The sequence below is a fragment of the Oryctolagus cuniculus genome, chromosome 11 (assembly GCF_051225735.1).
Source record: "Oryctolagus cuniculus isolate XC-2025 breed Fujian yellow rabbit chromosome 11, ASM5122573v1, whole genome shotgun sequence".
Lineage (NCBI taxonomy): Eukaryota > Metazoa > Chordata > Mammalia > Lagomorpha > Leporidae > Oryctolagus > Oryctolagus cuniculus.
Genome location: NC_142877.1, coordinates 21,390,982 through 21,403,039, shown reverse-complemented (window position 1 = coordinate 21,403,039; position 12,058 = coordinate 21,390,982). Strand labels below are relative to the sequence as shown.

General features: G+C 47.4%; 1 protein-coding gene and 1 pseudogene across 5 annotated transcripts in view; one reads left to right on the top strand and one right to left on the bottom strand.

Annotated features, from left to right (window-relative positions):
- MROH8 (maestro heat like repeat family member 8) overlaps positions 1-12,058 on the bottom strand; it is a 56,675-nt gene that overhangs the window by 40,926 nt on the left and 3,691 nt on the right. For 4 of the 5 annotated variants that reach the window (XR_016216586.1, XR_011379920.2, XM_089307998.1 and 1 more), the window contains exons 2-4: positions 8,025-8,146; positions 5,000-5,145; positions 674-796 (exon numbers count right to left, since the gene is read on the bottom strand). Coding sequence is in view for 3 of the 5 variants with exons in the window: in XM_089307998.1 (XP_089164124.1) it covers positions 674-796; positions 5,000-5,145; positions 8,025-8,146 (391 nt within the window). In the remaining 2 variants the exon portion in view is untranslated. The remainder of the gene's footprint in view (positions 1-673; positions 797-4,999; positions 5,146-8,024; positions 8,147-12,058) is intronic. The other variant, XM_070051862.2, reaches the window with a different exon arrangement.
- Positions 11,171-11,703, top strand: LOC100342112 (HIG1 domain family member 1A, mitochondrial pseudogene; annotated as a pseudogene).

Below are 12,058 nucleotides of genomic sequence, written 5' to 3'. Positions count from 1 at the left end.
TAAGTTATTTCTCAAAGACACACAGGCATAGCGAGGCGGGGGGCGGGGGACAGGCACTGTGGCACAGCAGTTCAACTACCACAGAGGATACCTGCATCCCCTATCGGAGTACCTGGGCTTGAGCCCTTTGCTTCTGATCCAGCTTCTTGCTAACACAGACCCTAGGAGACAGCAGCTGATGGCTCAAGTACTCAGATCACACACGTGGGGCACTTGGACAGAGTTCTGGGCCTCTGGCTCTGGCCTGGCTCAGCACTAGCTGTGCGGACATTCGGGGAGTGAGCCAGCAGATGAGTGATATCTCTTTCGCTCTTGGTTGCTATGCCTTATAAATCAAAACAAACAAAAGGGGTGTATATAGAGCTGGAATGTTTTAAACCTATGCATTTGATTACAGTCTGCTTCCAAGCAACAAAGAGTAACGAGAAGGCAGCATTGCCCTTGTTGAGAAAGTGAGATGCTGCTCCTCTCCTTTTTAGGACTCCTCTTCTAACTGGTTTTGCAGGGTGATTGTATTTGTGAGGTGCCCCTGAGTATTTCTCCTCCCTGCAGAGATACTGAAATGAGAGGAGGCCAAAAGAATTCATAACCTAGACAAAGCCACAGAAAATCTGTTGGCCAAGTCACCAAGCTAGTATGGCCGCAACAATCTGAGATAAGTTGCCACACTCACACTCAGGACACGCACGATGTCTTCCATGTGGCTGTGAATGAAGGACTCTGTGGTTTCATCATAAGGTAGGCTTTGGCTGAGAGAAGACAAAGATCTCAGGAATATCAGCTTTGCATGTTCATCCTGAATTTGTGAAAAAATGATAAAAACACAATTATACATCATAATCTTGCTAGAAGACTTCTGAAGAGTTTCTTGGACTGTATTAGACATCTGGCATCTCAATCAGTCCAATACAAGTCTTTTATCCTAAGCAACGGATAGATTAGAGGGGTTTCGGTGGAGTCCCTTGTCTCCTGGGCCTGCCTCGGTTTGGGACGTTTCTGCTCTCAGCTGGATTACTAAGGTCCACAGTGGCTCTCCCTACCTGCAGTCTTTGCTTCTCACCCCTCCCTGCCCTGTGCAGTGCGGCCTGATACATTTCCTGAAGGTGGCCTCTGATGCTTTTACTTCTAAGCTCTCTTGATGACATTCGAATCATTATTTCAAGTCTTTAAAGTTTCTTATTAAAACGTAAATTCTGATTTGAATAATAAAATCTTTTTGTATTAACTCTTTTTTGAGTTATTTTCTTTAAGATTTATGTATTCATTTGAAAAGCAGAGTTACAGAGAGGGAGGGAGGGAGGGAGGGAGGGAGAGAGAGAGAGAGAGAGGTCTTCCATCCACTGGTTCACTCCCCAGATGGCCGCAATGGTTGAAGTTGTGCCCATCTGAAGCCAGGAGCCAGAGGCTTCTTCCAGGTCTCCCATGTGCGGGGGCCCAAGGACTTGGGCCATCATCTACTGCTTTCCCAGGCTTAGCAGAGATCCACATTAGAGGTGGAGCAGCCAGGACTCGAACCAGTGCCCATATCCCAGCACTGCAGATGGCAGCTTTACCCGGTATGCCAGAGTGCCAGTCCCTTTTTGTGATTTCAAAAGCGATACCTATTTATCATAAAAACTTCAAAGACATAAAGTATAAAGATAAAAATAAAGGGGAATATGTTGTGGTAGAGTGTGTTGAGCCACCATCTTTGACACCTGCATCCCATATGAGTGCTGTTTGAGTCCTGGGTGCTCCAATTTCAATCCAGCTCCCTGCTAATGCACCTGGGAAAGCAGTGGAAGATGGCCCAAGCCCTTGGGCCCCTGCCACTCAGGATGGAATTTCAGGCTCCTGGCTTTGGACTGGCCCAGTCCTGGCTGTTGCAGGCATTTGGGGAGTGGCCACTGTGGAGCTTCTGGCTGTTTGTTGCTGCTCACTCTCCACAGAGTTTCCCATCAGTGGATGCCACGTCTTTGCGGGGGAAAAGGCTAAACAAAACTTACTCCATGTTGTGAAATTATTTATACCTTTTTTTTCCAGACTTATTTATTTGAAAGACAGTGTGTGTGTGTGAGTGTGAGTGTGAGTGTGAGTGTGAGTGAGAGACAGAGAGAGAGAGAGAGAGAGAGAGAGAGAGAGAATCTTCCATCCACTGGTTCATTCTCCAAATGCCTACAACAGCAGGGGCTGGGTCAGACCACAGCCAGGAGCCAGGAACTCCATCAGAGTCTTCCACAGGGTGGCAGGGGACCAAGTACTTGGGCAGTCACCTGCCTCCCAGGATGCATTAGCGAGAAGCTGGAGCAGAAGTGGAGGAGTCAGGGCTTGAAGCAGCTCTCTGATACAAGGGTGTCCCAAGCCAATCACCTGCCCCAGTTCTAGGAATTTCAACAGGTAAAAACCATCACCATCCAGATATGGAACAGTTCCACCACCTCCAGAATGCCCCTTGTGCTGTCCCTTTATAGCTGTCCCTTCTCACCAATCCCTCATTCCTGGGTGCCACTCCTCTGTTTTCCATCACCACAGTTTTGTCTTTTCAAGGATGTAGCACAGCTGGGATCCTATACTATGAAACTCTGTGATTAGTTTCTTTCATTCAGCACAAAGCACTTGAGACTCGTCGTCAAGGGTGCCAACAGTTTATTCCCTTCACTTCCCAACAGTGGTGTCCCTCCATTTCATGGATGTGCCTCACTTTGTAGTTCACCTATGAAGAGGTTTTTGTTTATTCGAGAGGCAGAAAGACAGAAATCTTCCATCCACTGGTTCACTCCTCCAATGCCTGCAATGGCCCTGACTGGGGTGGGCTGACGCCAGGAGCTGGACATTCCATGCAGCTCTCCTGGGCGGGGGGGATCCAATCACCTGAGCCGTCACCACTGCTTCCCAAGGTCTGCATTAGGAGGAAGCCAAAGCTGAGCGTCAAGCCCAGGCACTCCCACGTGGGACCTGGGTGCCTCAAATGGCATCTGAACTGCTAGATTAAATGTCTTCTCTCTATAGACTTTTCATTTTTTCTTTAAAGATTTACTTATTTATTTGAAAAACAGAGAGAGAGAGAGAGAGAGAGAGAGAATCTTCTAATCACTGGTTCAGGACAAAGCCAGGGGCTTCGTCCAGGTCTCCCACAGGGGTGCAGGAGACCAAGTAGTTGGGCCACTTTCTACTGATTTCCCAGGTGCATTGGTAGGGAGCTGGATTGGAAATACAGCAGCTGAGACTCGAGCCAGTGCTCACGTGGGCTGCTGGTGTCACAAATGTCTACTCAGCTGCTGTGTCACATGCAGGCCCCTTGACTTTTACTCTTATCACTTCAGCGTCCTCTAGTGTCTAACATAAGTTACAAACCTGTTTGTTGATTGGCTAAATGGGGTTTGAAAGCCACCCAGGAGGTAAAAGCATTGGTGACACTGACTAGAAAGGGGATCCTGTAAAAATTGCTTCTCATAAGGTCCAGGCCAGGAAAGCTCCTACAGAGTATGACGAGAGAGGTTACTTTGCAGAGGTAAAACAGATGGACACATTTTTCCAATTAGACTGGTAAAGATTAAAAATGAAAAAAGAATACTGATTTTGGACAGCTATAAGCATTTAGTATAATGCACTTACTGTATTTTACTGGCAACTGCACAAATTTAAGTGTAAAATTCTTGGGGGATAATTTAACAGTATATATTCAAAGCTTGGAAAAGTTATATCCCTATAGGTTCAGCAATGCCACACCTAGGAATCTACCCACGAGAAGTCATTCGAAGGGACACAGAAACCCAAAGAACTACAATAACAAAAACCCGAGAAGGATGTCAACAGCTAACAGCAGAGAACAGGTTAAGTCAATTAGGACATGTTTCCTTGTGATTTCTTGTTCTTAAGCTACAGATCAAAGTTCTGGTCCAGGATTTTAAGGCCCAGCACGCTCTGTCCTGCCTATCTTTGTCACAAGGTTGTTAAAACACATCATTTCGGAGCTGGTATTGCAGTATAGCAAGTAAAGCTGCTGCCTGTGACCCTGGCATCCCACTTGGGCACTGGTTCATGTCCCGGCTGCTCCATTTTCAATCCAGCTCCCTGCTAATGGCCTGGGAAAAGCAGTGGGTGATGACCTAAGTGTCTAGGCCCCTGCCACCATGTGGGAGACCTGGAAGATGCTACTGGCTTCAGCCTGGCCCAGCCCCAGCCATTGCAACCATTTGGGGAGTGAACTAGTGGCTGGAAGATCTGCCCCCCCTCCCCTCACTGTAACTCTTTCAAACAAAATAAAAAAATCTTTTTTTAAGAAAACATTTCCTGCTTCTGAAATATTCACTCTAACTTTTTTCTTTTTTAATTTGTGAGAGACAAATAGGGAGAGATAACATCTCCTGGTTACTGCAGGGTGCACATTAGCAGGAAGCTGGAAACACAGCAGGGCTGGGACTCACTCCCAGGCACTCCGATATGGGATGAAGCTTAACCACTATGCTAAATGGCCACCCCAGATCTGAACACGAGGGTTCCCTCCTCGGAGGTGCCTTCCCTTGCCCCAGGTGAAGGTCAGTTCCGGGACTTAGGAATGAATGAATTTTCCATCCAAACAAGTGGAATACTGTGCAGGCTTTTAGTCGGACAACACAGACTACAGCTATTGACCCAGAAGAAAGTTTTCTTCCACCATGTCTGATGGTGTTTCTCCAATAACTGCATGCATTTGTATGGATAAATAAAAAGCCTGAAAAACACATAACAAAATGTAGTTCATCTCAGGAGAGTGGGACTGGGGAATATAAACTTTTAATTTTTATTATGTCTTTCTTTTATATGAATTTTATAATTTTTATAAATGTAAGTACAATTTACAAATTTACAATTTACAAATATATGTAAATATATGATCAATATAAACATAAAATGAATAGAGGTATACATATGAAATGTTACAGCTTACAATGTAAATTTACTTGCCTACAAGAACTACTGTTAAAATACTGAGAGGCAGGAATAAGTTGGGTAACTTGAAAGGCTCGCTAGTGCATACCTTCAGATCACCATGGAGGCCCTCCTCAATGGAGTGGATCAGCCTGTCAACGAGGGCCTCGCCCAAGGGTCCCGGATGGGTCAGGGATGTGAAGCTATCTGCGAGGGGATCTTGTAGGAGTCCAGGGAAGTCGGAGATATCTGAGTCTAACATCAAAACAGAGACACTTAGTGACCGCCCCACACTACAGGAAGGGATATAGTTTGGTGGGAAGCTGGCCATCAGCATAGACAGTTCTACTACCTTGCTCTGTGCCCTGGTCCTAGCCTTCCCTTCTTTGAGTCTTAGTTTCTCAATTACAAATTCAACTCCAAAGGCTTTTCTTTCTTTCTTTCTTCTTCTTCTTCTTCTTTTTTTTTTTTTTTTTTTTGACAGGCAGAGTTAGACAGTGAGAGAGAGAGAGAGAAAGGTCCTCCCTCTGTTGGTTCACCCCCCAAATGGCCACCACGGCCGGTGTGCTGCGCCGATCCAAAGCCAGGAGCCAGGTGCTTCTCCTGGTCTCCCATGCGGGTGCAGGGCCCAAGCACTTGGGCCATCCTTCACTGCCTTCCCAGGCTACAGCAGAGGGCTGGACTGGAAGAGGAGCAACTGGGACAGAATCCGGCGCCCCAACCGGGACTAGAACCCCGAGTGCCGGCGTCGCAGGCGGAGGATTAGCTTAGTGAGCCGCGGCGCCGGCCTCTAAAGGCTTTTTAAGCTACAAAAGGCTCTGTGACTGAGCTGCTGCAGAGCGGTTAAGGGTCTGGTCTTTAAATCTCAGTTTTGGACTACCTACTTATTAGATATCAAGTCCTCACCGCAAGTCTGCCTCCTGGAACCTCGGTTTGCTCATCTATAAAATGGGGTTATTTTAAGGATGAACTGAGGTAACACATTGGAGAACCGATCCTGGTATGTGACACAAAGTCAGCACTTAAATGCAGATAGCACTACTCAAGAAGTCAACACGTCTGTAAGACGAGAGCTAGGAACACAGTGAAGGCCCCGGTGGATATTCATCTCTTCTCGCTGCGCCTGGCAGCAAGGAGCACTTCTGGGTTTGGGACAGGCTTTGCTTAAAACTCTAGGCTCCAGAACCAGTCTGCTTGGGCTCACATCCTGGCTCTGGGTCTAATTCTGCACTTCCGAAACAGGAACGCCAACAGAACCTGCTCCCTTTGACTAAGAACTAGCACCAGGCAAGGCCAGCAGCGGTTGCTCCTTCACCCGAGTGACCGCGACTGCCGGAGCACCATTTTCCTCCTCGTGCAGCCTTACACCCTCACTTTGCCTGTTTCGCAATACGCAATCCCTTATTCCTAGTGGCCTAACAGCCTAACCAGTCCCCTTGAACACGTCCATCATCTGAGGATTTAATTTTTTTTAGACTCTTCTCCCACACATTTAATAACAAGTGGTAGGAAGCAATGGGGCACAGCCGGGTGCTGGGGGCACCCCAGGCCTCCCTATGAGACATGGACCCGCAGCCCTCCACAGGACAGGCCACGGGCCTGAGGATTTAATTTTTAAAAGATGAATTTTATTTATTATTTGAAGGACAGAATGACAGAGGAGAGAGAGAAGAGAAAGAGAGAGGAAGAGAGAAATGGGGGGGGACAGAGGGAGGGAGAGAGAGACAGACAGAGAGAAACTTCTACCTGTTGGTTTACTTCCCAGATAGCTGTAACAGCCAGGTCCCTGCCAGGCTGAAGCCAGGAGCCAGGACTCTATCCTGGTCTCCCACATGGGTGGCAGGGGCCCCAGCACTTGGGCCATCTTCCTCTGCCTTTCCAGGAACATTAGCAGGAGGCTGGCTCAGAAGTGGAGCAGCCAGGACTTGGGGTGCCGGCGTCGTCTCAAGCGGCAGTTGAACTCGCTGTGCCACTACACCGGCCCCATCATCTGAGGACTTCGACCACTCTACCTTTGTGTCCCTCTCGGTCTTCTGAAAGCCGCCTCTGCCAACTCCGCCTGCTCCCTGCTACATCCTTATCATCTACGAACGCTAACAACTGACGCCCAGTTCTTGTTCCCTCTGACCTTCGCGCAGGTTGCCCTTCTACATTTGTATTCTTCCTTACCCCAGCTTCCCTTACTGCTGCAAGATGCCTTTCTCGAATCCTCTCTTTGCCCAGTCTGGCGAAATACACTCCTAGCCACTAACAAACCTACCTGTGTCCACTCTCCCCACCCTTCCCAACCCATCGTGCTCGGCACTCTGAGTTCTACTGCCTGTTTCTCTGTCAAGTACATCGTGTTCCGTCTGTTCACTATTATCCCCAGCAGCAAGGTCAGGCTGGAGCGCAGCAGGGCTTCAACATTTGCTGAATGAATGCATGAACGAGTGAGTGTGCTTCCTCAGACACCCCGCGCCTTTCCTGTCTCCTGTGCACGCCGTCCTATCAGCCTGGGATGCTGTCCCTGTGCGTCCCACATGGCTGCTCTCCCTTATCCTGGAGACCCGCCGCAGGACTCAGTAGCACAACCTCTCACACGGTGTGCCTGATGGCCATGGCCGAAAGCAGGTTCCCAGCCTCCCGTATTGTCTGTGTCTTGGCCTCTTGTTTAGTTCTTCCACTGTGCCTGCGACCACTTGCAGTCACTTTAGGCACTCTGCCTTTGGGTCTCTCTTCTGCACTGAAACGTAAGCTCGAGGAGGTCAGGGACCACGCAGGTCATGCTCGCTGTCTCAAGTGCAGCACACGGTCCTCACTGATGAGCCGAAGGGTAACTGCAAGGCAGTTAGCCCCATCCAGACACCGCCTTCTGAATGAAGCCCTCCCTCTCCGCGCCATCCCGCACCTGCCTTTCCCTCTCAAGCAGTCCGACTCTGTGGTGGTCTACGGCCTCGTCTATCCTGGGACCCGGCCTAGTGCCCTTGATGTCCAGGACAGTGCATCTCCTCTTGCTTTGCCAACCATTTCCCAAGATCTCACTGTCAGGCACCAAGTTCACTGTCAGCCCAGGCAAGAGCTGGGGAGGCGGGCGCTCAGTCACAGCCTCTTGGCTTGCCCTGGAGACAGTGCCTTCCCCCGCCCCTGTTCACCTGTAAGTTCAATGCTACTTGGGCGTTTTTTAATATCCTCAATGTTGCTCAGCTGTAGATCCATACTGCCCGAATCATTGTCGGAAGCACAAGGGATCACCACATCTTCTCGGCCACAGATCCTGGGAATGAAGAAGGGATTAGAAAGAGTTTTTCTTTTTCTTTAATATTATTTTCTTTTTGTTACAGTATGCTTTTTTTTAAAGATTTATTTATTTATTTGAAAGTTAGAGTTATACAGAGAGAGGGGAGAGGGAGAGGGAGAGGGAGAGGGAGAGGGAGAGGGAGAGGGAGAGGGAGAGAGAGAGAGAGAGAGAGAGGTCTTCCATCCAATGGTTCACTCCCCAATTGGCCACAACGGCTGGCAGTGTGCCGATCCGAAGCCAGGAGCCAGGAGCTTCCTCCAGGTCTCCCACACAGGTGCAGGGGCCCAAGGACTTGGGCCATCTTCCACTGCTTTCCCAGGCCATAGCAGGGAGCTGGATCGGAAGTGGAGCAGCCGGGTCTCGAACCGGTACCCATATAGGATGCCGGCACTTCAGGCCAGGGCGTTAATCCGCTGCACCACAGTGCCAGTCCCAGAGTTTTTCAAGATTGCTTCTGTCTTACTCAGCTGCAAGCCTAAATGGCCACTTTCCAGAGAGGAATTTATTTTATTTTCTATTTTATTTCAAAAGCACAGTGACAGAAAGTGAGATTTTTTTCCCCATCTGCTGGCTCTCTCCTCTAATGCCTGCAGCAGGCAGGTTGAAGCCAAACATCAGGACTCAACCTGCGTCTCTCTCACAGGTGGCAGGAACCCACATCCTTGGACCTTCTCCACTGCCCGCCAGGGTGCGTAATAGCAGAGAGCTGGAATTGGAAGTGAAGCTGGGATTTGAACCCAGGCTCTCTGATATGGAATGCGGGTGTTCGAGTGGCATCTTAACTTCTGCCCCAAGAGCCCTTGATTATCAATAAATGATTGCGTGGCTCCTCCCACCCCAGCACCAGTTGCCTTCTTAGTGTCTTTCATGTACTTAGTCGCCACCCACAATGACTGGGTCTGTGTTCACTTGTTTGACCACCTCCTGTCACTGTAAGCTCCATTAGGGGAGAAACTTGGTCTGCATAGTCACACTTTGATCTCTAGCTCCCAGCCCACAGTCAGCCTCACTCACAGAGGATGAATGGACAAGTAAGAAGTACTATGCTGCTAACATGGACGTTTGGCGGGCACGATGGTGGGGAGATCTGTCTCTGAGCGTGAGCTTCCTGCTAACGTGCGCCCTAGGAGGCAGCAGGCAGTGGCTGCCACCTTGTGAGAGGCCCAGACTAGTGTCAGGGTCCTGGTTTTGGCCTGGTTCATCCCTGTCTGTTGCAGGCATTTAAGGAATAAACCAGAGTATAGAAGATCTCTCTGTCAGTCTCCTTCAAAGAAAAACAAATTAAATATCTTTTTTAAATAAAAAAAACACACAAGTTGAAACAGAACACCCCCGAAATCTCCCTCACCCTTTCCTCCTTTTTCTTTCTTCCACTGTCCATAACAACTTCTAATTATTTATTTTTATTTTGTATAGAAAGCTTTTATTTAATAAATACAAATTTTGTGAGTACAACTTTTGGATTATAGCGGTTCTTCCCCCCCATACCCACCCTCCCACCCCCAAACCATCCCACCTCCTACTCCCTCTCATCCCATTCTTCATTTTTAATGAATTTAATTCATTTTTAATTATCTTTATATACAGAAGATAAACTATACTAAGTAAAGATTTTAACAGTTTGCACCCACACAGACACACAAACTATAAAGCACTGTTTGAAGGCCAGTTTTAGCGTTAATTCTCAGTGCAACTCATTAAGGACAGAGGTCCTACATGGGGAGCAAGTGCACAGAGTCCTGCTGTTGCACTTAGTTATTTCTGATGTTTATTGTTTATCACCTCTTCCTCCTGCTAAAAGGTAGGCTCCTCGAGGGTAAGGATCTGTGGCTGCTTTGTTTGTGAATGGATGCCCAGTCTAGAACACGCCTGGACCATGGTAATGCGCAACAAATACTGTCAGAGTGAATAACTGAATAGATCTGTATTTACTCCAAGTTTAGCAAAGATCAGTGCATAAAAAAGCAAGCTGCCAAACAGTGAGTATAATATGATTCCATTTGCATTCAAATAAATCAATTTTGTTAATGAAAAATTTTTATTATTGGGGCCAGTGCCGCTGCCTACAACACTGACATCTCATATGGGCACCGGTTCTAGTCTTGGCTGCTCCATTTCTGACCCAGCTCCCTGCTAATGTACCTGGGAAAGCAGAGGAAAATGGACCAAGTACTTGGGCCCCTGCCAACCACATGTGAGATCCAGATGAAGCTCCTGGCTCCTGGCTTCGGCTTGGCCCAGCCCCAGCCATCGCAGCCATTTGGGGACTGAATCAGCAAATAGATAAAGATCCCTGTCTCTCTGTGCCTTTCAGATAAAAAAAAAACTTAACATTTTTATTATTAAAAATATTAATATTTCCATTAAAGTGATGAAGATGTAGGAGTGTGTATGCAGAGAGGTACACACACACACACACACACAAATGTTGGGATACATGTAGAAAATGAGTGGATTTCAAAACAAACACCCAGTCAGTGGAACTGCTGATGGAAAAACTGATGTTTTTAAAACGTATTTATTTTATTTATTTGAAAGGGGGGGAGGGATGGAGGGGGAAGAGCAAGGGAGAAAGAGGGGGGGGTTCACTCCCCAACCACCTACAACAGCCCACATTGGGGTGGGCTGAAGACAGGAGCTGGGAACTCAATCCGGTTCTCCTGTATCGATATCAGGGACTTAACTACTTGTGTGAGAAATGACCATGGTGTATTTAAAAAATAATTTGTTTTTATGGGGCTGGTGCCATGGCTGCAGGGGTTAAAGCCCCATCCTGCAGTGCTGGCATCCCATATGGGCTTGAACTCATATGGGTTCAAGTCCTGGCTGCTCCACTTCCGAACCAGCTCCCTGCTAATGTGCCTGGGAAGGCAGCAGAGGATGGCCCACGTCTGTGGACCCTGCACCCATGTGGGAGACCTGGAAAAAGCTCCTGGCTCCTGATCAGCTCAGTTCTGGCCATTGCGGCCGTTTGGGAAGTGAAATGATAGATGGAAGACCTCTCTCTCTGTCTCTACCTCTCTCTGTAACTCTTTCAAAAAATAAATATTTAAAAATTTTGCTTTTGAGAAGCCGGTTGGAGGGTTTTTGGGGTTGTTGCAGTAGGTAGATTCTTCAAACAACCAATATGTCAACGAATACAGATGTTTCTCTTTCTTCATGTGATGAAGATCAGGGATCCAAACTTATCCGAAAAGCTAAAGAGGCACCATTTGTCCCCATTGGAATGGGGGGTTTGCAGTGATTGTTGCATATGGACTGTACAAACTGAAGAGCAGGGGAAATACGAAAATGTCCCTTCACCTCATTCACATGCGTGTGGTGGCTCAAGGCTTTGTTGTAGGAGCAATGACTCTTGGTATGGGCTATTCCATGTATCGGGAATTCTGGGCGAAACCTAAACCTTAGAAGAGATGCTAGCTTGGCCTTGTTGGAGATGCTTCCTTTAGTTAGACATCTCATATTGAGGTTATGTGTTATATTGAAAATAAATAATTTGAGTGGGTTTAGACAATAATACATGGTATTTTGAATATGGACCTCCTCATGACCAAATTATTAGTGACTAGTTCACTAATAGGTCCCTCGGGGAGTCAGGTTAACACAATGTCACATTTTACACCTGGTGTTAAATGTTCTCCCTCCACCCCAACCCTTGTGATGAAATTAGTCCTAAAGATCACAGCAGGCCAATGCTGCAGTTATTCCCAGTTTGCTGCAGAGTGTCACATGCTTCATCTGTTGGAAAGGAGTCCTGTTTACCCAGTTAATTCACTTTTTTCTGCCTGCCTCATAGACTGGATGAATATTTCAGTTTTTGGGATTGGTTATCTCTTAAAGAACTCTTTTTCAAAAAGTTCATGGAATATAATTTGTAAAGCCTCCCAC